This window comes from Muscardinus avellanarius (genome assembly GCF_963383645.1).
Source record: "Muscardinus avellanarius genome assembly, chromosome: 12".
Taxonomy (NCBI): Eukaryota; Metazoa; Chordata; class Mammalia; order Rodentia; family Gliridae; genus Muscardinus; species Muscardinus avellanarius.
The window spans coordinates 94490003-94515555 of NC_137798.1; the positions used below are offsets into that span (position 1 = coordinate 94490003).

The following is a 25553-nucleotide window of genomic DNA, read 5'->3' on the forward strand; positions in this document are numbered from 1 at the left end:
ATGTAAAGGATTGGTAAGGTAACTGTGCGGTTGATCTTTGCCACTGCTGCATCCGCTGGGGTAGGCGAACATGCGCTGTGGCCCGCATCATCTCAGGACGCTGACTCTGCACCATCTGCTACTTCTTAAACCTTGGGAAGGCTGCAGTGCACACTGGAAGTCTACTCTGTCCCCAGCACCTGCGAAAGCAATAGCTAGTCCCAGAAGAAATGTCTGCCTCGGTGGGTCATCCTCAAAATAAGCAACACCTGAGAACAGGGATGGCCCTGCTGAGATGCCAAGCCTGGAAAGAGGAGCTTGAGGAGATCACAGCCCAAGCCAGGGGCTCATTCCACGCACAGAAACAACAACGCCAGTGCGCAACTGAATCAACAGCAGGTGTCATAGGCAGGGAGCTGAGAAAGGAACTAAAAACAAAATCTGAAGGAATTTCTACAAAAAACAGTGAAGGTGGGGAAGCATGGATCATAGGTGACGGGGCAGGTGACGATACGGCCAGCATGTGTGGCCCTGGCAGAGGATCATGAGCATCCCACCCCAGCTTGGAGGAGTGAGAGCAGGAGGCACACAGGAGACTCCCGAAGGGCAGTAGGCTCCGTCATCTGCGCATGGAGCCACGCGGCACCTGGCGGCATGCAGAGGTTCTCCCACCTAAGTCTGTTAGAAAGCTGCGGTGTCAGGGAGAGGCCCAGGAGCTGGGGTGGGGTACTGAGAAGGGAGGATGACGTCAGATCTACCTTTGTCTTATGCTGTTTTGAGACATACCGGGTTTATTTTTAACCAGGTGATAAAAGAAACCCACAACAGATTAGCTTAAGAACTTAGGAGACAAAAGGCAAAGACCAGAAGGTTAAAACTAAACCTGCGATGAGAGAGGGATGGAGAGTTGGGTGGACAGACAATAAACAAGGGTGGGAAACACTCACCATCCAATCTAGGTAGTGGTGTGCAAAGGGTGCCAATGCAGAAAAATGCCTGAAGCAGCCGGGCGTGGTGGCGCACGCTGGTAATCCCAGCATTTGGGAGGCTGAGACCGGAGGATCACGGTTCGCAGACAGCCGCAGCTACTTAGTGAGGCCTTCCGCAACTTAGTGAGATCCTGTTTCAAAATAAAGAATAAAAAAATAGGGCAGGGGGTGTAGCTCAGAGGTCAAATGCCCCTGGGTTCCATCCCCAGACCCACAAAAAAAAAAAAAAAAAAAAAAGAAAAAGAAAAAGAAAAAAAAAAAGAAAATGTCTGAAGCTTTTCATGACAAAATGCTTTAGAAAAAGTGAAGATATGAAACACGTTCTGTGTGTTCCCTGAAATTTACAATAAGAACGGTCTCTATAGGAAAGCGCTGCTGCCCTCTGGTACAGAAGTACCAGCAATAGTGGGCAACAGCACCTCTTCACCTTTTCAGAGACACCTTCCTGACCACCCTACTCAAACTAGCTGTTTCCCACTCTCCCTTCTCTTATTCTGTTTTATTTTTCTTCACGGCATTTATCACATCGTAAATCTGTTTGCCGATTATTTATCTTTCCCAACTAAAATGCAAGCCTCAAGGGAGTATGGATTCTCTTTGCGTCCTCCATGGTTTCATTCCTGGGGCCTGGGTTGTGGCTCAGCAAGTCTTCAGTGAACAGGTCACATCTAACTGTTTCTACCCGTCACACCTTGCTCACTCAGGAGCTCCATCCTCTACTTCAATGAGGTTCCTGAAACAGTTTTATTGCTTGTTTACAGGCGGCACACATTCTCATGGGTTATGTCTACTCATCCCCTGTTTAAAAGTTCTCAATCTTTTCAATTTCATGATTTAATGCTGATTCTCACTTTCTCATTCCTATGTGGTCCCGAAATTACAGAATTATTTTAATGCCAGCCTGAGTTAGAAAGAGCTTCTGTGCCTCAAAGGAAACTATTAAGAACCTCAACAGAGAGCTGACAGAATGGTAATTTTTTGCCAGCTCCTCTGATAGAAAAGTAATATCTAGAATATACATAGAACTCAAGAAACTTGGCACTAAAAGACACGACCCAATAAAAAACTGGACAAGTGAACTATATATACACTTCACAAAAGAAGAAATACAAATGGCCAGTAAGTCTAAGGAAAAAAAAATGTTCAATATCATTAGCAATCAGAGATGCAAATCAAAACTACCCTGAGATTTCACCTAATCCCAATTAGAATGGCAATCATTAAAAACACAAACAACAAATGCTGACCAGGATGTGGAGAAGTAGGAACTCTAATACTGTTGGTGGGATTGCAAATTAGTGCAGCCCCTTTGGAAAATAGCATGGAGGATCCTCAGAAGAATGGGAACGAACCTACCATATGACACAGCAATATCACTTCTGGGTATCTACCCAAAAGAATGGAAACCAAACTACCAGACTAATGCATGTGTACATATGTTTATATCTAAACAACTCACAATGGACAAACTATGGAACCAGCCAAGATGTCCATCAACAGATGAATGGATTACAAAGCTATGGGATATGTACACAATGGAATTTTACTCAGCCATAAAGAACAAAATTATGTCATATGCAGGGAAATGGATGGAATTGGAGATTATGCTAAGTAAGATGAGTCCATCACAAAAAAGAAAAAGGACGTTCTCCCTAATATGTGGAAGCTAGAGAGAAAATGGGACATAGAAGGAACTCCAGACAAAGAAAGAAAAAGATGAGTAAAGAAGGTGACCTGAGGATGATGGGATGGGGGAGGATGGAAACACTCTAATGCACATGATATACATTCACAAGCTCATCAGTCACTGTGCTGAGAGAGGGGGAGTGAACAGGATGGGAGCTGGGGAAGGGCTACATGGGTGGCATGTGCATGTATGCCACCTAGACCTCAGCAAGATGTACGGTTACAACATATCAATACATTGCTGAAAAAGGAAAGAGCTTTTCATAAACTTCACTTACTCTAAGTTTTCTGCCCAACACTATGCTTAAATAAGTAAGCAAAATATGGGCTCTTCACTCAATAATGGTACATGGCCATTGAAAAGCTATTACTTACAAAAAGTTGTTATTTTTTTGTTTGTGTGTGGTACTGGAGATTAAACCCAGGGGCATTCTACCTCTGAGGTACAACCCAGCCCTACTTTATTATTATTTTTTATTTTGAAAAAAGTTCTCACTGAGTTGCGGAGGGCCTCCCTAAGTTGTTGAAGTTGACCATGAACTGGTGATCCTCTTGTCTCAGCCTCCCAAGGCCTGGGATTACAAGTAAGTATGACTTACTTGCTTATGATAAAAATTTAAGCAAAAATTGAGAAATATAAAATCCTGTGTTTAGTAATGATCACAACATCCTATCAGTAAAAAGGTAACATATCAAAGTATTAACAATGTTTTGTCTTTGGGTACTATTATCGATAATTTTACCATTATGTATTTAAAGCGATTATGAACATTACTTTTAGAACATGAACAACAAAATAAACCTCAGTTACAAGATCATAGATCCACTAACAGAACCCAGCATGGCAGGGAGGCCAGGGAGTCTAGAACCTTCCATGTCCTCCCAGCCCCCACCTCCGGTGCCTCTATATGCCTCCCAACAACTGAAAGGCATCCTCCTCCCCCTCCCCCGGCCCGCACTGCGTCTCCACCACAAATGCCTCCCTGACCCCGGTTCCCAGGACCCACACCTTTGTTGTCCTTCCAGAACACTCCACGTATCGCTCACACATCTGTCAAAACTCCTGGACATTATGAGTTTTCACATTTCTTCCATGTCCTTCCATACATACTAATGTTTTTATAGGACGAGTAGTAGGTCCTTACATTTCTTTTTTCCCCTGGGTATAAAGAACTACTAATCAGATATTCCACTGATTAATCAATCCCCTGTTTTCTATGGGGCATTATTTTGCAGTGGCAGGGAGACAAGTGTTCCCCAGGAGATGGCATGAAGCCATCTTGCAGTCGTTTGCTTTGACCCCGGGACCCCAGTCAGGACTCACGGGCGCTGTATCTGTACATGGCAGATGCTACTGCTACATGCCGGGCTTGGAGTGACTTCTTGGCACAGAGGCCAGCACACATGGCGGGCCCCCTGGTGGACCGTGTTGTGACAGCAGCTTCACAGCATCTGCCTTTCTCACGCCAGGAGACTGGCTGCCTCAGGGAATAGAGTCCCAGGCCATCACCTCCCTTTGGTCCTTGTAACCTGTTTTCCTCAGCCACACCAGCCGGATCATTAACAACAGAAGAATTAGACTCTCAGGGTTGGTACCCTTACCTAGTTTTGTGGAAGCGTGACTGCCCTCAACGTCTCACCCAGGGCATGTCTTATGTGAGCTGTAAATATAGTCACGTACTGCCTAATGAGGTGTCAGCCAAGGATGCAATGCACAGCCAACAGTGATCCCGTAAGATTATACTACTTACGACAACGGAGCTGTCTTAGTTTGTCCTAAGGCCTCTGATTTCACACAGCAATGGGATTGCCCACTGGTGCACTTCTCAGAACACGTCTGTCACTGAGTGTGCACGGCTGTGTTCCCCTTCACTCTCACGCACACAGCGTGTTTCTCTCCCAACCCCACTTCTGGGGAAGACACTGACAGCCATCCTCTCCTGGCAGGGCTTCTGGCACCCTATACAACCTCTGCTCTTTACAAAGTCAGGGGACCCAAAGATGGACGCATGATCTGGAAGGCTGTGCTGAAAAGGCTTTCTTATGCTTTATTTTGAAACAGGGTCTCACGAAGTTGCAGAGGGCCTCACCAAGTAGCTGAGGCTGTCCGTGAACCACGATCCTCAGCCTCCCAAATGCTGGGATTACAAGTGTGCACCACCACGCCTGGCTGAAAAGGCTTTCTTAAAGCATCTAAGTACCAACTGGACTCGCCCTTCCTCTAAGACCAAGGCTCCCATAGAGTACTGAGCTGGTGTGTCCAGCCTTCTCTCAGATTCTGGCACAGTTAAGATCACTGCGTGTCTGCTTTCTCAGATGTGTCTGCACACATCTTAATCTTCAAGGTGGGCACAGCTCAGGTGAGAGCTGAGCTCTCACAATTACCATGGCGTTTACTGGCAAACTCTTCCCTGTTCCTCTTTGGTGGCCCAGCCAAAGCTTCTGAAGCTTTTCCCATCCCCTCTGTTATTGATATTAGAGTTCCTTCCCCTAGCAGGGACAAGATGATGGTGTTAGGATGTTGGCAGTTCCCTGTGTCCAAGTGGCTGCATGTGAATATAAAACCCAGAGTGGAATGAGTGGAATTTCAGAGAGACTGCTAAATGGACAAGAGCCAGAGTCCAGGCAAGACTCTCATTTGAAAGCACAGGCCTTCTTGGGGGCATGGAGAACCATAAACACATGAGAAATAGAAGTTCACGCCAGACACCTGGGAGCTGTGGATGCAGAAGGTCAGCTTCTCCTTCCACGGCCCTTTCTGGAATGTAGGAGGCTGACCTTTTAGACTTTACGTTGAAGCACTGGCGTGAGTGGTGGTGGGGGTAAACAGAGGTGGTGGCAAAGTGCCTGCATCTGGCAACATCCTGGGAGGAGCAGAAGGCCGGGTCTGGGTAGGAGCAGGGCGAGCCTCAGAGAAAGCACAGGAAGGGACAGCCAGACAGACGGTGCTTCTGCCGGGCCTTCTCCATGGACGGTGGGATTATCCTGAGGTTTATTCAAGGCTCCGACTGCTCCTCTTCCCATGCAATTATGGTTCACCTCTAAGCCCACACGGTGTGCAGATGAGCCAGGAGCAGAGATCAACCCAAAGCTGAAGGCAGGATGATGCCAAGCTGATGTCTACGCACACTGGGGGAGGGCTCACTCCACTCAGCTTGCCTCCTAGCCACAGCCCTTCCATCTAGACGCCAGTGGGAAGTTGTGCCAGGCCCAAGAAAGGGTACAAGAACTGTGAAGGCAGCAAACATCAACAGATCTCGTGCTAGTCAAAACACACTGGGAAGCAAAGATGCTCACTGGGTACCAAAATATCTACAGTAAGAAGGAGAAGAAAAAAAACCCCACAAAACTGAGAGTCAAGGTGGGCTTATAAATATGCTGATAAGAGATTTTATCATAAAGACCTATGAAGATAAGAAAGCCAAGAAGAAATTTGATTTTATCTTAACACAGAGAAAAATAATACTTGCAATTATTCTATACCATAGCTCAAAAGCAAGATGATTATAAACTAAAATAAAAAATTAAAAACATAAATAAGCAAGTTCAAGGTGATAAGTGAAAACTCAATATGGAGAAAACAAAACAAAACAAAAAAAACAGATTAGCCGGGCGTGGTGGCGCACGCTTGTAATCCCCGCGCTTGGGAGGCAGAGACAGGAGGATCGCGCAGGTTCGAAGCCAGCCGCGCGCGTTGGCTTAGGAGACCCTGTTTCCAAATAAAAATGTAAAAATAGGTCTGGGAGTGTAGCCCGGAGGTAGAAGGGCTTCCAGGAACCCCAGTACCACCAAAAACAAACAAACAAACAAACAAAAAACAGAATTACTCTCTTAATTTTGTAATCAAAAGAATGTATCAAGTCGCACAGAATTTATATAAAAATAGAAAAGCTCCTTGGAAGGATGATAATAAATTACTTAAATCAGGTCTTAGTGTTCTTTTTCATAAAAGGCCAATAGTAGGTAACCTTCAAAGATGGCCCCTAAAGATAATCTCTGGGTCCTTGTAGTCACAGCCAAGTGTGCACTGAACCAAGTGCCCTTCACATGACCACTATTATACAGAGGACAGGATGTTATGTTCATGACTAGGCTATAAAAGATGACAACATTCTAGCAGAATCTTCAATGCCTTTCCAACACGCATGCTTTTAAGTAAGCTGCTATGTTTGAGAGGCCCATGTGGCAAGCAACTGAGGGTGGGCTGTGGTCAACAGCCAGTTAGGAATGGAGGCTCTCAGTTGAACAACTCACAAGGAAAAGAATGTAGACAATAACTACTTGAGCTTGGCAGCAGGTCTTTTCCTAGCTGAGCCTCGAGATAACCACAGCCCAGCCAGGACTCTGATTTCAGTCTAAGAGACCTTAAGCAGAGGACCTCGCTGAGCTGTGCCCAGAGTCCTGATCCACAAAAACTGTAAGAAATGTTTGTTGGGCTGGCATGGTGGGGTGCAACTGTCATCTCAGAACCTAAGAGGCTGAGTCACAAGGATCACAGGTTCCAGGCCAGCCTTAGAAACTTAACGAGACCCTCAGTAACTTACAATATCCTATTTCAAAATAAAATAGGGCAATAGGGCTGGGGTTGTAGCTCAGAGGTAAATTGTCCTTGGGTTTAATCTCCAGTACCACAAATAAATAAACAAAAAAAAAAAAAAAAAAGAAAAGGAAGGAAGAAAAGAAAGCAGGCAAGCAGGGGAGGTATAAGCTTTATAATAGATACTGGGAAATTATCAAAGAGCCAGATGGCAAATATTTTATGGTTTGAAGCTATATGATCTTTGTAGCAGCCATTCATTTTTTATACTGCAAAAATTGCCAAAGAAAATTACATAAATCATATGTGTGGCTTCATTCTAATAAAATTTTATTGATCGTGAACACTGAAATTTAAAATTTACAAGATGTTCACATGTCATAAAAATCATTATTCTTTTGATTTTTCCAACCATTTAAGAACTCTTTGGGATTCTTTTTGTCCAAATATTTTTGACCTGAGGTGGGTTAAATCTACAGACGTAGGACTGACAGATATGGAAAGCCGACCGTCCTTTGGTAATGCTTAGGACTGGACTTGTATTTCACTATGTCTATAATACTACAATGAAAGATGATGGGAGAGCAGCAAATAAAACTTCTATATCCTGATTCTCAGGTAAGGGATATCAGTTATCAAGGGCTACAAAGCCTCAGGCAAGCAAAGGGGTCCTCCTTGCAAAAGCAGGCAGAGTAAGTAATGGAGAATCGATTCCCTTGACTGGGTGGGCACCTTTCCGGGAAGCAGTAACGCATCTCTAAGAGAAATTCTACACAGAAGTGCAATAAGAGCTAGTAGAAGAAACACAAAAGGAAAATCCCATGCTATATAAGTGAAGTAAAAATAAGAGAGATGAACAAAAAAGCTTCAGCACAATCATTCAAGTCTATAACACAGACAAGTTAATACCTGTCCCAAGTGGTCCTAGAATGTGAAGAATACGGAAATGATTTAACATGAGCAAAAGAACTACAAGATTTGTCCAAGATAAAATTATCTTCAAATACCTACGGCAATGCCTGAAAAGAAATAACAATTACCCCATGTTCTTGAAAGGACAGAACCAGGATTAACAGAAATGATTGGAGAAAGATGATTTTGGCTCATCTGATGACTGAAAAACACTGTACACCTAAGGGGCTTCCCTGGAAATCCTTACACAGCAGCGCCATCCTTCACAAAGAGCTAGTGCTATCAGGGATTCTCACAGAGGACACTAACTACAAGGTCTTATATTTTAAAATTTGATATACTAGCAGAACATTTTTATTCTGATGTTAGGCTACCTGTAGACAAGAAAGGCAGGCAGATAGCATGAATAATACATTATTTTGAAGCATCTCAAATAAAAGATACAGGAAGTAGGCAAAGTTCAAATAAGATCATAATAATTAAGGAATGGAGGAATTCAATATTGAGAAAAAGCCTCAGCTAATTAAGACATTTGGAGACAAGATAATGATACATTTATCTCATAAAATATATTTTAAGAACAGACTATGAAAGATATTATGCCAGGAAAGATAACCAGGTGATTATCCTGAAAAGAAAAGGTAGTGTAGCATATAATTCAGTTGTTACACACTATTTGTATATTTCAGTCACAAAAAAATTCCCCTTTAGAATCACAGGTTAACATCCAAAATTTAAACAAAATTATTAACACAACAAAGTAGATAATTAATTGATTAAAGGGAAGAAATCTTATTCAAATTCTTGAAAAATCTATTTGTTCTAGTTTTAAATTTTTAAATAATCTGATCCAGGCTTGCTTTCTATTCCAAGAACCAGAATGCCGGAGTCCTGCTAACATCGATCTCTAATGCCACAAAATCAGTGCTTTTCATAGCCAGAAAACACTATCAGCAGAGAAATAAAAAATGTAAACACTAGGGACAGAGAAAAAGAAAACTAGAAGAACAACCAGAGACCAGAAAAGAAACCAGCCCGGATTGTGGAGCTGCACCGGCGCCATCATGCCTCACAGCACCAGGCTCCAGAGAGGAAAGGTAAACAAGGAGCTGAAGTGAGAAGCTGTGGACCATTCGGGTGTAATTCAGCAGTTCTTTCAGTGCAAAGAACATCTAAAACTCCCAGTGGCCAAGCTCATCACACCGTCCAGGGACTCAGAAAGGAGCTCAAATCCAAAAAAGAAATATGCCAACCTCACGGCTGAGGGCGTAGCAGTGGCGCCATATTGCCAGCAGCTGAGGCCAGTCCACCACGCCTGTGACAGTGTGCACAATAACTGCGAGTAGAATTGTGGCAGAGAAATCCCCAGGATAATTTCCCTGGGTCTGAGATTTTGCAGTCCAACCCAGCAAAGGAGTAGTGGCAGAGATACCACACCCGAGTCACAGCTCCTCGTGGGAAAATGCCCAGCCCGGCACCCCCACGGTTTCATGCAGCCTCGATTAACTCCCTGGGTCTGAGACTTCACGATACAACCCTGTAAAGGAGTAGTGGCGGCTGAGATTACCACAAACTCAAGATCCAGAGCACCCTAAGTGAAGTTGTGGTGACCAGGGGAAGAAACCAGAGAAGGCACAAACTTCTGAAATAATGGGAAAGAGGAACAACAATAGAGCAATGAATGCCCACAACCCCATAATATCAGAACCTGATAACACAGAAATTCAGAGATCTCCAGAAGATCAAATCAGGAATATAACTGTAGAAATAATACAGGACTTTTGAAAAGAATTTAGAGAGTCTCTAAAAGAAATAAAGGCAGCAATAATTGAAGTAAAAGTATCAATTCAAACTATAAACAATCGATTAGACAACATGAATAATAGAATCTCACTCCTAGAAGATGATCACTCCAAAAACGAACGCATAATTTATAACTTAGAAAAAAAATCAGACAGCAGGAAACTGACACTGAAGAAATATGGGCCCATTTTAAGAGAGCTAACTTAAGAATAACTGGAATAGAGGAGGAAAAAGAAGGTGAAACCAAAGGGATCAATAATATCTTCAAAGAAATAATAGCAGAAAACTTTCCAAACATAGAGCAAGAGGTCGATAAACAGGTCCAGGAAACGTATAGAACTCCCTTTAGACAGGATCAGAGAAAAGGTTCCCCACGCCACATAATTGTCAAAATGACCAATGTGGAAGCCAAGCAGAGAATCTTTCTTTCTTTTTTTTTTTTTTTTGGTGGTACTGGGGTTCCTGGAAGCCCTTCTACCTTCGGGCTACACTCCCAGACCTATTTTATATTTTAATTTGGAAACAGGGTCTCTTAAGCCAGTAAGGCTGGCTCCAAACCAGCATGATCCTCCTGTCTCCGCCTCCCAAGCGTGGGGATTACAAGCGTGCGCCAACCACGCCCAGCTAAAGCAGAGAATCTTAAAGGCAACAAAAACAAAAGGCCAAGTGACATTCAGAGGCAAACCAATTAGAATCACTCCAGACTTCCCAAACCAAGTCATGAAAGCCAGAAGGGCTTGTAGTAACATATTCCAAACAACTTCTAGCCAAAAATTTCCTACCCAGCAAAACTATCTATCAAATTAGATGGGGAAAGAAGAAGCTTCCATGACAAACAGAAACTGAAGGAATTTATGTCTTCAAAACCAGCGCTAGAGAAAATACTCAAAGAGATTAACTACGAAGAAAAAATAGGTAATACACACCAGAACCAGAGAAACAAGATTTTCCATTCAGCAGACAACTGGGCAAAGAAGAATATATTCATATGTTTATTGATTAAAATCTTTGGAGATTCATTATTTATTTTAGTCTTTTACCTATTTCTAAATTGTAGTGTTTGATTTTATTGTTGCTAATTTTTAGGATTTCTATTTGGAATATTAATACACCTTCAGATATAGCATTTGGAAATATTTTATCCCATTCTATCAATAACTTTTAACTCTGTTTACATTGTCTTTGGATGTACAATTTTTTTTTATTTTTTAGGAAGTTTGTTTATTCTTTTGTTGCCTGTGCCTTTGAAATCATATACAAGAAATAACTGCCAATTTCAATGTTGTGAAGCGTTATGACCCAGGTTTTCTTCTAAAAGTTTACGGTCTTAAGATTTACATTTAGGTCTTTTATCTATTTTGAGTTAATATTTGTATATGGTGTTAGGTAAGGGTCCAATTTTATTTTTTTCACGTAATTATTATTTTTCAACAATATTTAGTGAAAAGATTATTACTTCCTTTACCAAATTTTCTTGGAAACCATGTCAAAAATAACTTGACCATATATGTAAGAATTTATTTCTAGGCTTTTTATTTTACTCCACTGGTTTATATACCTGCCCTTATAGCAGTACTACACTGTTTCAATTATTGTAGCTTTATAAGGTTTGAAATCAGAAAATGTACATCTTGTAGCTCTGTTATTTTTTGAGATTGTTTTCGGTATTTAGAGTTCATATTTCATGTTAGGAAAATTTTTTTTTCTGAAAAAAAAGTATGATAGTTTCACCTTAAAAAATATCCTCTGGTAAAAAAGAAAGCAAAAAGAAATGTTATCTCTAAGTGATCACAAGTTTGATATCAGACAAATGAATCTGTTATGTGAGGTTATCATTGGTAATTTTGGATAAAGTGCTATAATACTAGATGTCAACCACTAAGCCAAGCATGGGAAGGAGGGATGGGGAGGGAATGGGGTGGGGGTTGGGTAGGAGCTGACTGGGTGATATGTGCACGTATGACTACACAAGTTTTTTTTTTATCCCACTATGATCAATAAAAAAAATTTTTTAAAAATCAGAATGCAAATTGGTTGATGTAAAGAGAATAAAAGTAATTTAAATTTGGACAGCATTTATTTCAGAATATTTCTGCCATCATGAGCAAAAGACTTCCCTATACAGCCAGACCTGTGGTGGAAAGGAAAATTATAAAAAGAAGTTGCTTATGCATGTGGAATCAGTCAGAAGAGTCACTATTCAATGTTCTCAAGCTAAGGCCACTCTGTGCCTGTGTGACACTGCAGTGAGATCCAAATTCTCAAGACGATGGCCAAGGTTTCCTACAACTTTGAGGAATTTTCAAACTGTTTCAAAAATCCATTTAAAATAAGCCAAATCACTTTTATAAATTTTTTGTTAAAGGTTTAATTTAACTCACTATGTTTTTTAAAATGTGTTCTTGTTCACTTTGGTATTTAGTAGTTGAAATACTGAGACATCATTGACTTTCCAGCTAGTTCTGGAAAAGGTACATGTTATTTTTTAAAATAGTTTTATTAAATACAACTGATGTGCCATAAACTTCCTAAATATATCAAGTTTAGTTTGGTTTTTTTTTTTTTTTTTTTTGGTGGTACTGGGGTTCCTGGAAGCCCTTCTACCTCTGGGCTACACTCCCAGACCTATTTTTTATATTTTTGAAACAGGGTCTCTTAAGCCAGCGCGGCTGGCCTCGATCCTCCTGCCTCTGCCTCCCAAGCGTGGGGATTACAAGCGTGTGCCACCACGCCCGGCTAGTTTGGTAATTTTTGACATGTGTATTAACCTGCGAAACCACTGCCACAGTCGACACAGTAAGTTGTCCACCACCTTCCAAAGTTTTCTCACGTTCCACTGTGATATTTCCTCCCCTTCTCCAACTCAGCCTCCACTAGTCTACTTTCTGTCACTATAAGTTAGTTTGTAATTTGCAGAAATGAATGCAATAAGCATTCTATGTTGTTTTACTTCTTTTACATGGTGTAATTATTCTGAGATTCATCCATGTTGCTGTGTGTTTACAATTTTATTTGTAATAACTCCAAACTGGAAACAACCCAAATGTCTTGTCAAGAAGTAAGCAGTTAAAAAATTATGGTTTATCCATGCAAATAGAGTACTATTTTTCAATAAAAGTGTATGGTGCACTAATACACATACACAGCAACATGGATGAATCTCAGAATAATTACACCGTGTAAAAGAGCATGGTCAGTCTCTGTCTCTGTAACCATTTGAATGAGTATGTTGTGGTGTTTCATTGTCCATTCTACTCCTAGGTAATTACTAAGAAAAATGATTTTATAGATGTAATGTCTAACTTTTTAAGGAACTGCCTGTTTTTTCAATGTCGTATCATTTTAATTTCCCCTTGCAGTGTTTCATGAAGGCTGCATTTCCTCCACATCTTTATCAGCACTTTGCGTGGTCAGTCTCTGTCTCTGTAGCCATTTGAATGAGTATGTTGCGGTGTTTCACTGTAGTTTTAATCTGCATTTTCCTAGATTAATGATGTTGATCATCTTCTCATGTGTTTGTTTGCTACCCACAGATCTTCTTTGGCAATATGTCTGTCTGTCTGAAGGTTCTGCACATTTTATAATGAGGCTACTTGTTTTCTTGAGTTTTCAGAGTTCTTTATATATTCTGGGTACCACTCCTTAATCAAATATATGATTAAGTTTTATCCTAGGCAGTGGCTTATCTTTTCATTTCTTAAGTTGTGAAGAGCAGAAATATTTAATCTTGATGAAGTTCAGTTAAGAAGTGCTTTCTTTTCTAGATTATCTTTTTATGTCATATCAAGATTTCTTTACCCAATCCAAGGCCACAGGATTTTTATTTCTTCCAGAAGATAGATAGATAGATGATAGATAGATAGATAGATAGATAGTAGTGTTGGGGAATGAATCCAGGGGTATTGTACCTCTGAGCTACACTTCAGCCCTATTTTATTTATTTATTTTTATTTGGAAACAGGGTCTCACTAAGTTGCCGAGGCTGGACTTAAATCTGTGATCCTCCTGTATCGGCCTCTCAAGTACTGGAATCATAGGTGTGCACCCCAATGCCTGCCTCAGAGGTTTTAGAGCTTCAGGTTTCACATTTGGGTCTATCATCTGTTTTTAGTAAAGTTTATTATATGGTATGAATTATTTCTTGAAGGTTAGCTTTTCTCCCACCTGTGTAGTCAATGCTTCTAGCATCGTTTGTTTAAAGGACTATTTTTTCCACTGAAGTGATTATGCATCTTTGTAAAAAATTAGCTACCTATATATGTACAGTTCTACTTTTAGACTCTGTATTCTGTTCCATTTTATATCCTGACACCAACAGGTAATATCATAGCTACGTTGGTGACATCATAGCTAAGTTGGTGAGGCTGGCTTTAAACCTGCTAATTTCCTGTCTCATCCTCCCAAGTTCTGGGATAACAGGCATGTGCCACCATGTCAATTTCTACTAAAGAAAAAAAAAAGCCAGGCATGGTGTTACATGCTTGTAATCCCAGTACTTGAGAGGCTGAGACAGAAGGATCACAGGTTCAAGGACAGTCTCAGCAAGTAGTGAGAGTCATATACCTAGTGAGACCCTACTTCAAAATAAAAATAAGATAGCGTTGAGGGTGTAGCTCCAAGGTAGAATGTCCCTGGGTCAACCTCCAGTACTACACACACAAAAAGAAAGAAAGAAAGAAAGAAAGAAAGAAAGAAAGAAAGAAAGAAAGAAAGAAAGAAAGAAAGAAAGAAAAGAAAAGAAAAAAGAAGCCTGCAGGACTTGTGCTCATATTGAATCTGTAATAAATTTGGAGAAAAACAGCATCTTACTAAATTGAATAGTTTCCTTTTGTGTATTTAGCAATATCCAACTGAATGCTTCTGCAATTTTCTGGACTTTCTTCTTTGCTGTTTCCTTCCTGACTCTCTGGCCTGAAAACCCAGCTGTGCTGGTCTTCCTGGGTTCTCAGTTCCATCTCAGCTCCCCCTGGGTTACCCTGCCACCTGTCTTAAGGCCTGGTGACTCTCTCAAGGCAGTTAGCTGGGGCAATCACAGGGCTCACCTCATTTATTTTCCATCTCTGGGACTGCCAGATGTTCAGTGCCCTCAAAACTGTCATTTCTACATCTTCCCCACTGTTAAAGCTGTTTCAGGCAGGATGGAAAATTGGCTCCTATTATTCCATCTTCACTGGAAGTGGAATTTCAGTTTTTAATTTTTAACATGAAATCTGTTTTCAATATTACAAAATTCAGGTAAAAACAGAACAAAACGATAACTAGAAATTCGAATGAAGTTTATCACGAGTCAGTTATTTTCTCATTAGCTCAGTGCATTCCACAAAACTCAGACCTGCGCCTGGTCTTACAGCACTTACTACCTAGTGGGAAAGAAAGATATTAATAAAATAATTACAAACAAAAGTTGGACACCAATAACTGTGATATCTGCTACAAATAAACAGATCAGAATCATTCTATGCAAACCTACTCGAAGGAAATTTTATGGTGTTTGTTTCTATTGAGCCTACACCAATGAGCCAAAAGAATATCATTACTGTTTATATTAAAGTCACAAAAATTATATTACAAATAGTAGTAAAAAGTGTCCATTAAATATATTTCTCAATATACTATACACTTAGTAGTTATAAGACAATTTAAGTGCTTTAGAGTACCTAACAATTATGACACTATGCCTATGAGACTTAAGATCTAACTCAGCACATAAAATATAAAGAAATAGGAAAATCATATGTCTACATCTTTATATTGAACCATCTAAACATCATTTTGTCTATCCCTGGTAATTTTTTTTTCATTATCCTAACTGCAGAAATTTTCTTAATTCCTTTGAGAAAAGAATACATATGCTTTATATGAAATCTTACCTAGATATCTCAGCTTGGGAATTTTTTTCTCCATCAACAGTAAAAGGAGACGCTCCTGTTAGTAATTCATACATTAGAACACCTAAACTCCACCAGTCAACTGCCTATAAGACAACAACAATTTCATTTTGTAGAATTATCAACTAAAGCATATCAGAAAGAAAAAATGAACAAAATAAAGCTATGTATTTGAAAAGTATGTTAACAAAAAGATTTTGAACATAGCTTTCTGTTCAAGGACTATTGAGTTAGCATGCACAAGAGAGAGATCTAGGGAACAAATACACAGGTATCCTCGGCCCAGAAAGAGTTTTCACTATTTCCTAAACTAGTTAGAGTTTTACCTTAATTAAACATTTTAACTTGAAATAATGTTTTAAATTTTAAGTAGGTAAAATATTTGGATTCATAATAGAGAAAAAATACCAATCTACATTTTTATTAAGTCAGCTTCAAAAAGCTTTATGAAATTCCTTAGATTCAAAGAAAATAAATTTAAAATATCTTTTCCAGAGGTGTAACACTATTAGATAAGATTTTTTCATAGCCTCCTAAACCAAAGTCTCTTATGGAACCTAATACATAAATCTGAAAGTCTTCACAGGTAAGAAGATTTAAAACAGTGGAAAATAAAATGTGTTCTAAATTAGAAACCCATTTATGAATACAGGTATCTAAACTGAGAGCATAGTGAATTACATATGGTTTAAATAATTTGGATGTATTAAAATTAGTTCTTTTTTTTTTTTTTGGTGGTACTGGGGTTCCTGGAAGCCCTTCTACCTCCGGGCTACACTCCCAGACCTATTTTTACATTTTTATTTGGAAACAGGGTCTCCTAAGCCAGCGCGCGGGGCTAGTTTCGAACCTGCGCGATCCTCCTGTCTCTGCCTCCCAAGCGCGGGGATTACAAGCGTGCGCCACCACGCCCGGCAAAATTAGTTCTTTTTTAAGTAGGGGAATCAAAATTTCAATATTTGTTGACTATGAGCTCACATAGGTAACAACAATTAACTGGATGTTACTATCTGCTTCTGAACTCCAGGGTAAAGTTTTGGAGAAAGCACAAAGTTTATGGGTCTTGAACCAATTTTTTTGTACTGGGGTTTGAACCCAGGGGCGTTCTATCTCTGAGCTACACCCCCCCCCCCTTTTAGTGTTTATTTTCAAACAGGATCTTGCTAAGTTGGGGAGGGTTTTGCTATGTTGCTGAGGCTGGCATTAGACCTATGATCCTTCTGTCTCATCCTCCCAACTGGAATTACAGATGTACACATGTACCACTGTGCTAGGTTGAAGCTAGAGCTATTTTTAAAGAAAACACAGAATAGTGATACATAAAACAGGATCAGGCAGACTGAAATCACGAAAGTATCTACTGAATGCTTCTTTCACACTAGGCCCTTTGACGAGCTCTTTGTACACACCATCTCATTAATTCAGAGTTCTGTTCCATGTTTGGAAAAAAAACATCTGTTGGCTATCTGTATTCTGGACCTTAGATATGAAGAAGTTCTGGGAGTAATATAAGGTTTTTCTACCAAGAAATTGGCTCCAATAGGTCTTAGAAGGTCATTTTCAAATGTTAAGCTATACATTCCTTCCAAATTCCTCAATAGCTTCAAATACCATGAAGCGAGTAAGCCAGCAATTCAATCCTTCAATTCATACATGTAGTTCCACTGCCATTTCATTCAGAGCCCTGAGAACGTTCTGCTGGATGGGAAGCCGCATTCTTCTGCCGATACCAGCCGGCAATCAGATGTCAGCCACGTGCCTGAAAACAATGTCGCTCGAGCTCAAATGTCAGCTCGTAAATCTATGATTGGTCTTTAGAAAGGAGACCAAAGATTTCCCACAGCCACATATGTGGACTGTACATGTAGCATTTGGAAAGGGGATGGTGGAGAGGGGAAAAAAAGGAACGAAAAATAGTCAGAATTTTTTATTTGGATAAAGTTATTATTAAGCAAAATGTTAAGAAAGACTGAATAAGCCAGGCATGGTGGCACACCCTATAATTTCAGTATTTAAGATGCTGAGATAAGTTTGAGACCAGCCTCAGCAACTTAGAGACCCTGCTTCAAAATAAAAAGGCCTGTGGGTGTAGCTCAGAAGTAGAATGCCTCTGGGTTCAATCCTTAGTAACAACAACTAAAAAATAGAGAATTTTTTTTTACACTTTAATGCAGAAAGGACAAAAAATGATCTAGATTTTATAACATAATTACTTAGAAAACTTCCTTAGGGGTCTTCAATTTGCACATAAAAAAGTATGTAAAGGGGTAAAAAACAGATTTTAGAGAGTTAGAAAAACTATCTGAAATGCAGGAGTTTTTCTTCTAAGGGTTGTTAAAATATCTTTGTTGGAGAGATAATTAATAAAGTCATCAGCATCCCTATAAAATTAAAAGCAGAAGTTGAGAATAAGAAAATATGAGTGATTACCTTTTCAGTAATCTCTCAATGACCTATTGAGAGCAAATATTGACTAAAGATGGTACCAATGACAACATGTTTCTGTATATTTTTCTAGCAGAAGTTAATTTTGCCAATAAAGCACTGTCCACTGTCCAAAATCATTTATAATGGCTCAGAGGAACCACGGGCAAAGCTTATGCATTCAGTGCCACTTCTGTACTGTGCTGTGGTTCAGTTGTGTTTGAAAAGACCAAGGTCACATGTAACAAAGAATAATTTTAAAAGACGGAGTCATAATGGTGCTTTGCCCTTTCAATGGAAATGAGTGAGGAATTATCTGAAAAATTTGTCAGCTTCAAGGTCCCAACCTTAATAAAAGTGTTACCTTAAAAAACAAAATCCTCACCAATAAAACATTTAGAAAGAGAAACCTAGAATGCCTTAATCTATTATCTTTTCCTCCCAAACAGTAGACCTAATAAGGAGTTAGAACACAAAAAGCAAAAGAGAGAAACAAAGGAGGTAGACAACACCAGAAAGGGCTCTGTTGAAAAGACTGTGCCTAAGACTACTGACTGGGATTCTCACTCCACATTTTATGGACGTAACATATACAAAGAAATACCAAAAATAGAACATACCTTGTCATGTCCTGAATCTCCCCCTCTGACAATATCTGGTGCCATGTATTCAATAGTTCCACAAAAGGAATATGCTCTTTCGGTCTTGAACAAACAAACAAAAAAGGGATTTGATTTCAACCTAGCGTGACAAGTGTCCAAAGGAGACAGATAATACATATCAGCAGCTGAGGTACACACCGAAATAGCAAAGCAGGGGCACAGTTGGCCTGAGCCCCGTCTTCACCTGGACAGACCTCGTCACCCACACAGGAGGAGTTCCGGACAAATGTCTTCTCAGACAGATGCCTCCCGTCTGAAACTCTATCACCAACTACCCATGAATCCATCCGTTCATGGTTCCTCGTTTTTTTTGTTTGTTTTGGGTATATGTGTATTTCAGCTTTTGGTTTCAACTATTTCTTCTTTAGGAATGTACTTAGCCCCATAACATGAACGAATACACACTTTAATAGAGTGGCTACCTCCAGATAGCCAAGATTTGAAAAACACTGGGAAACGTGAAGGAGGAAGGAGAACTGAATGCTAAGGAAGATGAGTGGAACTCAAAGATGAAAACAGAATGAAAAATATATCTTTTTACCTCATCATCCTGCATGTGTTTGGCAGTGCTAATGATATACTTAACTAATGAAGAATAAAACTGTCTTTAAAAAGGAGACTGTCTTATTAAAGATAGTTGTTTTTATTTTATAGAACTTTCAAAATTCGAAAGGCCAAATTAATATATGAGCCCTGAAAGTTAATTTTCAAAACTTAAGTAATTTTTAAAACAACCAACTGACTCATTCCAACGCAATAAGGGAGAGTAAGGGTATGTTGTAATGCAGACATATATGAAGAATCGATTCGTAAGGCTGGACGGGTTCAGTGGCACTTTGGTGCCATTAAGATATTTCAAAAGTTATTTCCATGAAACTAGTACTTCTTAGAGAGATCTTCCAATTGGCATTTTGCTCTCTTTCACCAGCAAGACTTCAAAATCCCATAGAGACAATAACTGTGATGTACGCAAACACCACGAATTAAAACCATTACTGCAATGGACACACACAAGTATAAATAAAAGTTCAATTAATACAGCCTGCGACCCATTTCTTTTTACCTTCTGTGTCTACTAAAAGATTATTATTCCACCTCAAAATTAAAAGAAAGAATTCAAGCATGCCTATATCTATGGAATTTCTCTTTTCATTTTTTGTTCCTGGAAACTGAACCCAGGTGTACTTTACCACTGACTACATCCCCAGTCTCTTTCTTGTTTATTTTGGACGGGCTCTCACTGAGTCGTTGCCCAGCCTGGACTCCAACCTGTGGTTCTACCGTCTCAGCCTCCCAAGCAACTGGAACTAGAGATGTGTGCCAGTGCTATCAGAATAATGTTTACTGAGGGAGACTAGAGATGTATCTCAGTGATAAAGTATTTGTCAGTCATGCAAGAGTTCCTGGGTTCAATCCCTAGAAGTGCAAAAAAAAGAGAAATAAAATTAACATTCTTGAATAGTTCATATAAATTATATACCACATCTTTATTTCTGTTTCATCATTTCAGGATGAAATGCTAATGTTGTGGCAAACTATTAAAAACACTAGCGCTAAATAAAAGAGATCTGACATAAAATTTGTGTACAAAAGGCAAGGAATAATTTTAACATCTTACTGGACTTGCTTCGACAAGGAACGTGTATTTAGGCTGCATTCATCTGTTCACTGAAACATCACTAAAGTTACAGTAGGGATTTTTAAAAATAAGGGAATTCTATGAACAAGCTGACCTCACAGAATTTAAGAAGAAACAAAGTCTTCTCTAAAGATATAGTAATTTACCAAACTTGACTTAAAAAATCCAAATGTACCTATAGATAATTTTAACAAGAGCTATTTACACTCACAAGGGGGAGGGAAGAAGGAAAAGGAAAAGGAAGGACATCAGCCCTGATTGCCAATGAAGTGCATTCACTTAAGCTTCAGAGGAATCCAAATATACCTATAAATAAATCTAGAGGCCTCTGTGAACTCTCCCAATTGCAGTTTATGGTATTAGCAAACCTGGAGGCCAAAATGTGACAAAAGCAATATTACAAATAAAAATTACCTATCAACATAGTAAAATTCTAAATGAAATATTAGCAAACAAAATCTAGCAATGTGTAAAAATATGTGTCATGAAAACTAAAGTTTGCTCCAGGAACTGGAAGATGATGTAACATGTGAAAATTTAAAAAACCCTACTAGATTATAATTCATCTACCAAAAACCTAAATGCCATAGTAAAGCACATTCCCTTTAACATAAAGAAGAATATATACAAAGTATAAAACTTAGTAGACAAAGCAATAAAACCAAACTAACCCCAAACAAAACAACTGTCTCAAACACATACAAGCTAAAAGGTAGGTGAATTGAAAAGAAACAAAGCCATTATTACCTACAAATAGTAATTCTGATTTTTTCCTTTTTTATTTGCAGTACTGGGGATGGAACCCAGGAGCACTGTACCTCCAAACTACACCCCTCAGCCCTATTTTTTTGTCCTTTTTTAAGTTTTGAAACAGGATCTCACTGAGTTGCAAAGGGCCTCGCTAAGTAGCTGAGGCTGTCCGTGAACCGCGATCCTCCGGTCTCAGCCTCCCGAATGCTGTGATTACAAGTGTGTGCCACCACGCCCAGCTTCCTGATTTTTTTCTTTTAATATAGCCATTTACATTAAAATTCAAGTGAACCCATAAGTTAGTATTAGTATATATAAGATTAACAATATCCCTATGTCTTAGCAAGAAAAACATATTCTAATTTTTCGAAAGACAATGATTATAATTGGAATACAAATCATAAGGTAAATAGAAGCAAATACAATGATATATGTATAAAACATTATAGAGAAAATTATATTTTTGGAGAACATAAAAGACAACTGAAGCCGGGCGTGGTGGCGCACGCTTGTAATCCCCGCGCTTGGGAGGCAGAGACAGGAGGATCGCGCAGGTTCGAAGCCAGCCGCGCGCGCTGGCTTAGGAGACCCTGTTTCCAAATAAAAATGTAAAAATAGGTCTGGGAGTGTAGTCCGGAGATAGAAGGGCTTCCAGGAACCCCAGTACCACCAAAAAAAAAAAAAAAAAAAAAAAAGACAACTGAATAAATGGGAAGACATGAATATTCATTGATGAAAATTCATTAGTTAAAAAACTCAATATCCAAAGATTGCAGTGCTTTCCAAATCAACTTATAATTCCAGTTCCACAGTTCATGTAGAGCAAGAAGCAGCCAAGAGAAGGGAAAGAAGAGGGCAGCCGGGGGAGGGTGGAGAGGAACCAGTCCGCACCTTCCCATGCTGAAGACGCCCTCCAACGTGACAGGACATAAGATACTTTGGTTCCGAAGCAGGGAGAGGCAAACAGACAAATGGAATTCAACAGAGGCCAGAAACAGACGAAGAGCATGTGTGGGAACCTGACATCTGATACAAGATGCACAGAAAGGATTAACCATTCAGCGAATGATCAAAAGGGAACTGTTGGGTTATCCACATATAAAAAACAGAATGCCCACCTTTATACCCCAAACTAGAAGAAAGCACAGGGGAAGGCTCCATGTCAGTGACTTGGGTGATAATTTTGTGACTGCATCAAACTTGAATACTTTTAGGAGTGAAAGGGAATGGAGAGAATAAGAAGGCACCCTACAGAAGTATCTGCACCTCATATATATGATAAGGAGTTAATATCCAGAAGAAAGAACTAAAAGAACAAAAAATTCCAGATAATCCAATTAACAACTGAGCAAGGGGCTTGTACAGAACTTCTCTAAAGATTTTGTACAAATGAGGAACAGCATAAGAAAAGAGGCACAGCTTCACCAATCACTGAAACATGCAATTTAAAATTACAGTGAGCCAGGCATGGTGGCGCTGGCCTGTAGTCCTAGTACTGGGGAGGCTGAGACAGGAGGATCATGGGTTTGTGGCCAACCCCGGCAACTTAGTGAGTCCGTTTCAAAATAAAAAAATAAAATAGGGCTGTGGGTGTAGTTTGGAGGTAGGACACCTTTGGGTTCAAATCCCTAGTACCACAAAGAAAGAAAAATTACAATGAGATATCACTTCACCAGGATGACCGCCATTACAAAATAATAGACAATAACAAGTGTTGGCAAGGATCTGGACGGTATGTGCATGTATGTCTACACAAGTTTTTTTTTTTTATCCATTATGATGGATGAATACAATGCGCCAATAAAAAAAGAAAAAAAGAAGAAGAAAAAAAGGATATGGAAAGTCTGGAATCCTTGATAGGAACTGTAAAATGGTGGAAATGGTATGAAAAACAGCATGGAATTTCCTCAAAAAATTAAAAATAGATTTACCACAGAATACGGCAATTCCACTTCTGGGTTTACCCCAAAGAACTGAAATCAGGATGTGAAGAGCAATTTGTAAGCTGGGTGTGGTGGCGTACATCAACAACCCTAGTACATGGGAGGCTGAGAAGGGAGGGCTGTGGGTTTGAGGCTAGCCTCAGCAACTTAGTGAGGCCCTCCGAAACTTAGTGAGATCCCGTTTCAAAATAAAATAGGGCTGGGGATACAGCTCAGAGCGAGAAAGCCCCTGGGTTAAATCTCTAGTACTACAAAAGGGGAAAAAAGATATAGACCCATGTTCACTGAAACATTATTTATAGCAGCCAAGAGGTGGAAAAAATACAAATATCCATCAATGGATGAGAAGTGAACAAAGTATGGTATATAAATACCACGGAATAAAATTGAAAAAAGAAATCCTGTCATGGGCTACATGGATTAACCCTGAAGACGTTATGCTAAATAAAATAAATCAGATAAATACTATAGAGTCCCACTTACATGAGGTATCTAAAATAGTTGGACTCACCAGGGGTGGTGGCGCACGCTTGTAATCCCAGTACTTGGGAGGCTGACGCCGGAGGATCACAGGTCCGTGGCCAGCCTCAGCTACTTAGGCCCTCTGCATCTTAGTGAGACCTTGTTTCAAAATGAAGAATAAAAAATAGGGCTGTGGGTGTAGTTCAGGGGTTGAATTCCCTGGGTTCCATCCATAGTACCACAAAAAATAAAATAGTTGAACTCTTAGAAAGTGGGATGGTGGTCCAGGGCAGGGGATCAGGTGGATACAGAGAAGATGAGGAGTTATGTGCCATGGGCACTGAGTTTCAGTTTGGCAAGATGCAAAAGTTCTACAGATCTTTTCTTTCGCACAAGAAGAGTATCACCAACACTACTGAATTGTACACTCAGAAACGGTTAAGATAGAAATCTTCATGTTATGGTTTTTATTATTATTATTATTATTATTATTATTATTATTATTATTTTGAGGGCCTAGGGATGGCACTCAGGGGACATTCTACCTCCCAGCTACACCACTGCCCTTTTTTTTTTTTTATTCTCTATTTTGAAACAGGGTCTCACTGAGTTGCAGCGGGCCTCACTAAGTAGCCGAGGCTGGCCGCGAACCGCGATCCTACAGTCTCAGCCTCCCAGATGCTGGGATTAGATGCGTGCGCCCCCACGCCCGGCCATGTTGTTTTTTGACCATTAAAAATTAAACATATTCAGAGAATGTAAACCCTAAAAGATTAGTAGAATAATTATATTTAGATGTCAAATCTGATGATGACAAAATCTCTCAACAAACAAAGTAAAAGACAAGTGAAAGATATGAAGAATAAATTTACAACACACAGTCACGAAGGAGGAGTGTCTAGGACGTGTACAGTGCTCCACCAATCAGCAACATGAGGGGAAAACACAACACTACCAAGAAAACACAGAGACAGGCAAAATTGTATGTATTTAAAACGTGGATAAAACATATGAAGTAAGGGTACTGACACAAGGTTTTAAATTCAATCCACCATTCACTCTGCACCCGCACCCGCACAGCTAAACGTGGTGGGAGGAAAGCATACACTCGGGCTGACCGATTCCACTTTACCCGGGTGACCTCAAGTGGACCTTTAATGCGTAGCAGCAAAAACACCTATGTCCCTGCTCCATTCACTCTTCCACATTCTTACTTGGCTATTTTACGTTTTCTTTCCTTAAACCTCCAGTGTCTCCATTCTCTCCAGTGGGAAAAATAGAAGCAACCATAAAGCACCATCTATCAGCTCCCCTGCCGCCACGGTCCGCTCACATCTGTGCCCAGAGACGCAACCTTCTCCCTGTTTCTAGGATGAGCTGCCCACGCCACTAGCTCTGGACCACACCCCTCACCACACACCGATGTCCCCTCCAAGGGCAGAGTCGCAGCAAGGCCCCCTCCTGTGTCGTTCCGTCTCCTCCCACTTCCTTTTATGACTGTTCCAACCACCACATGACATCAAGTATCATTTCTCCCATATTAAAACAAGCAAACAAACCTCTCCTGACCCCAGTTCATCCTCGGCTAAGCTCACCACACAATTATTTCACTATTTTTTATTTATTTTTATCTATTGAGGTTGACAGTAAGTCTATTTCTAGCCTTTCTTACATAAATAAACTGAGCCCATGCCCAATCTTTAGTCCTCACTATAACAGTATTTGACCGTCAGTTAATCACTTTCATGCTTGGGACACTTTTTCACTTGGCTTCTCTTTCTTTCTATCCTATTTATTTATTGGTGATACTGAGGGTTGAACCCAGGAACACTCTACCTCCAAGCTACATCCTCAGCCCTATTTTTATTTTGAAAGAGCC

At 39.9% G+C, this 25553-nt stretch overlaps 1 protein-coding gene across 6 annotated transcripts in view; it reads right to left on the reverse strand.

Annotated features, from left to right (window-relative positions):
- RPS6KA5 (ribosomal protein S6 kinase A5) overlaps window positions 1-25553 on the reverse strand; it is a gene marked incomplete at both ends in the record, with an annotated part of 202523 nt that overhangs the window by 30729 nt on the left and 146241 nt on the right. For 4 of the 6 annotated variants that reach the window (XM_080708031.1, XM_080708030.1, XM_080708028.1 and 1 more), the window contains 2 exons: window positions 15777-15880; window positions 18839-18922. In XM_080708031.1, the coding sequence (XP_080564157.1) occupies window positions 15777-15880; window positions 18839-18922 (188 nt within the window). Of the gene's footprint in view, window positions 1-15776; window positions 15881-18838; window positions 18923-25553 lie in introns of those variants that run through there. The other 2 variants (XM_080708027.1, XM_080708032.1) reach the window with 2 other exon arrangements.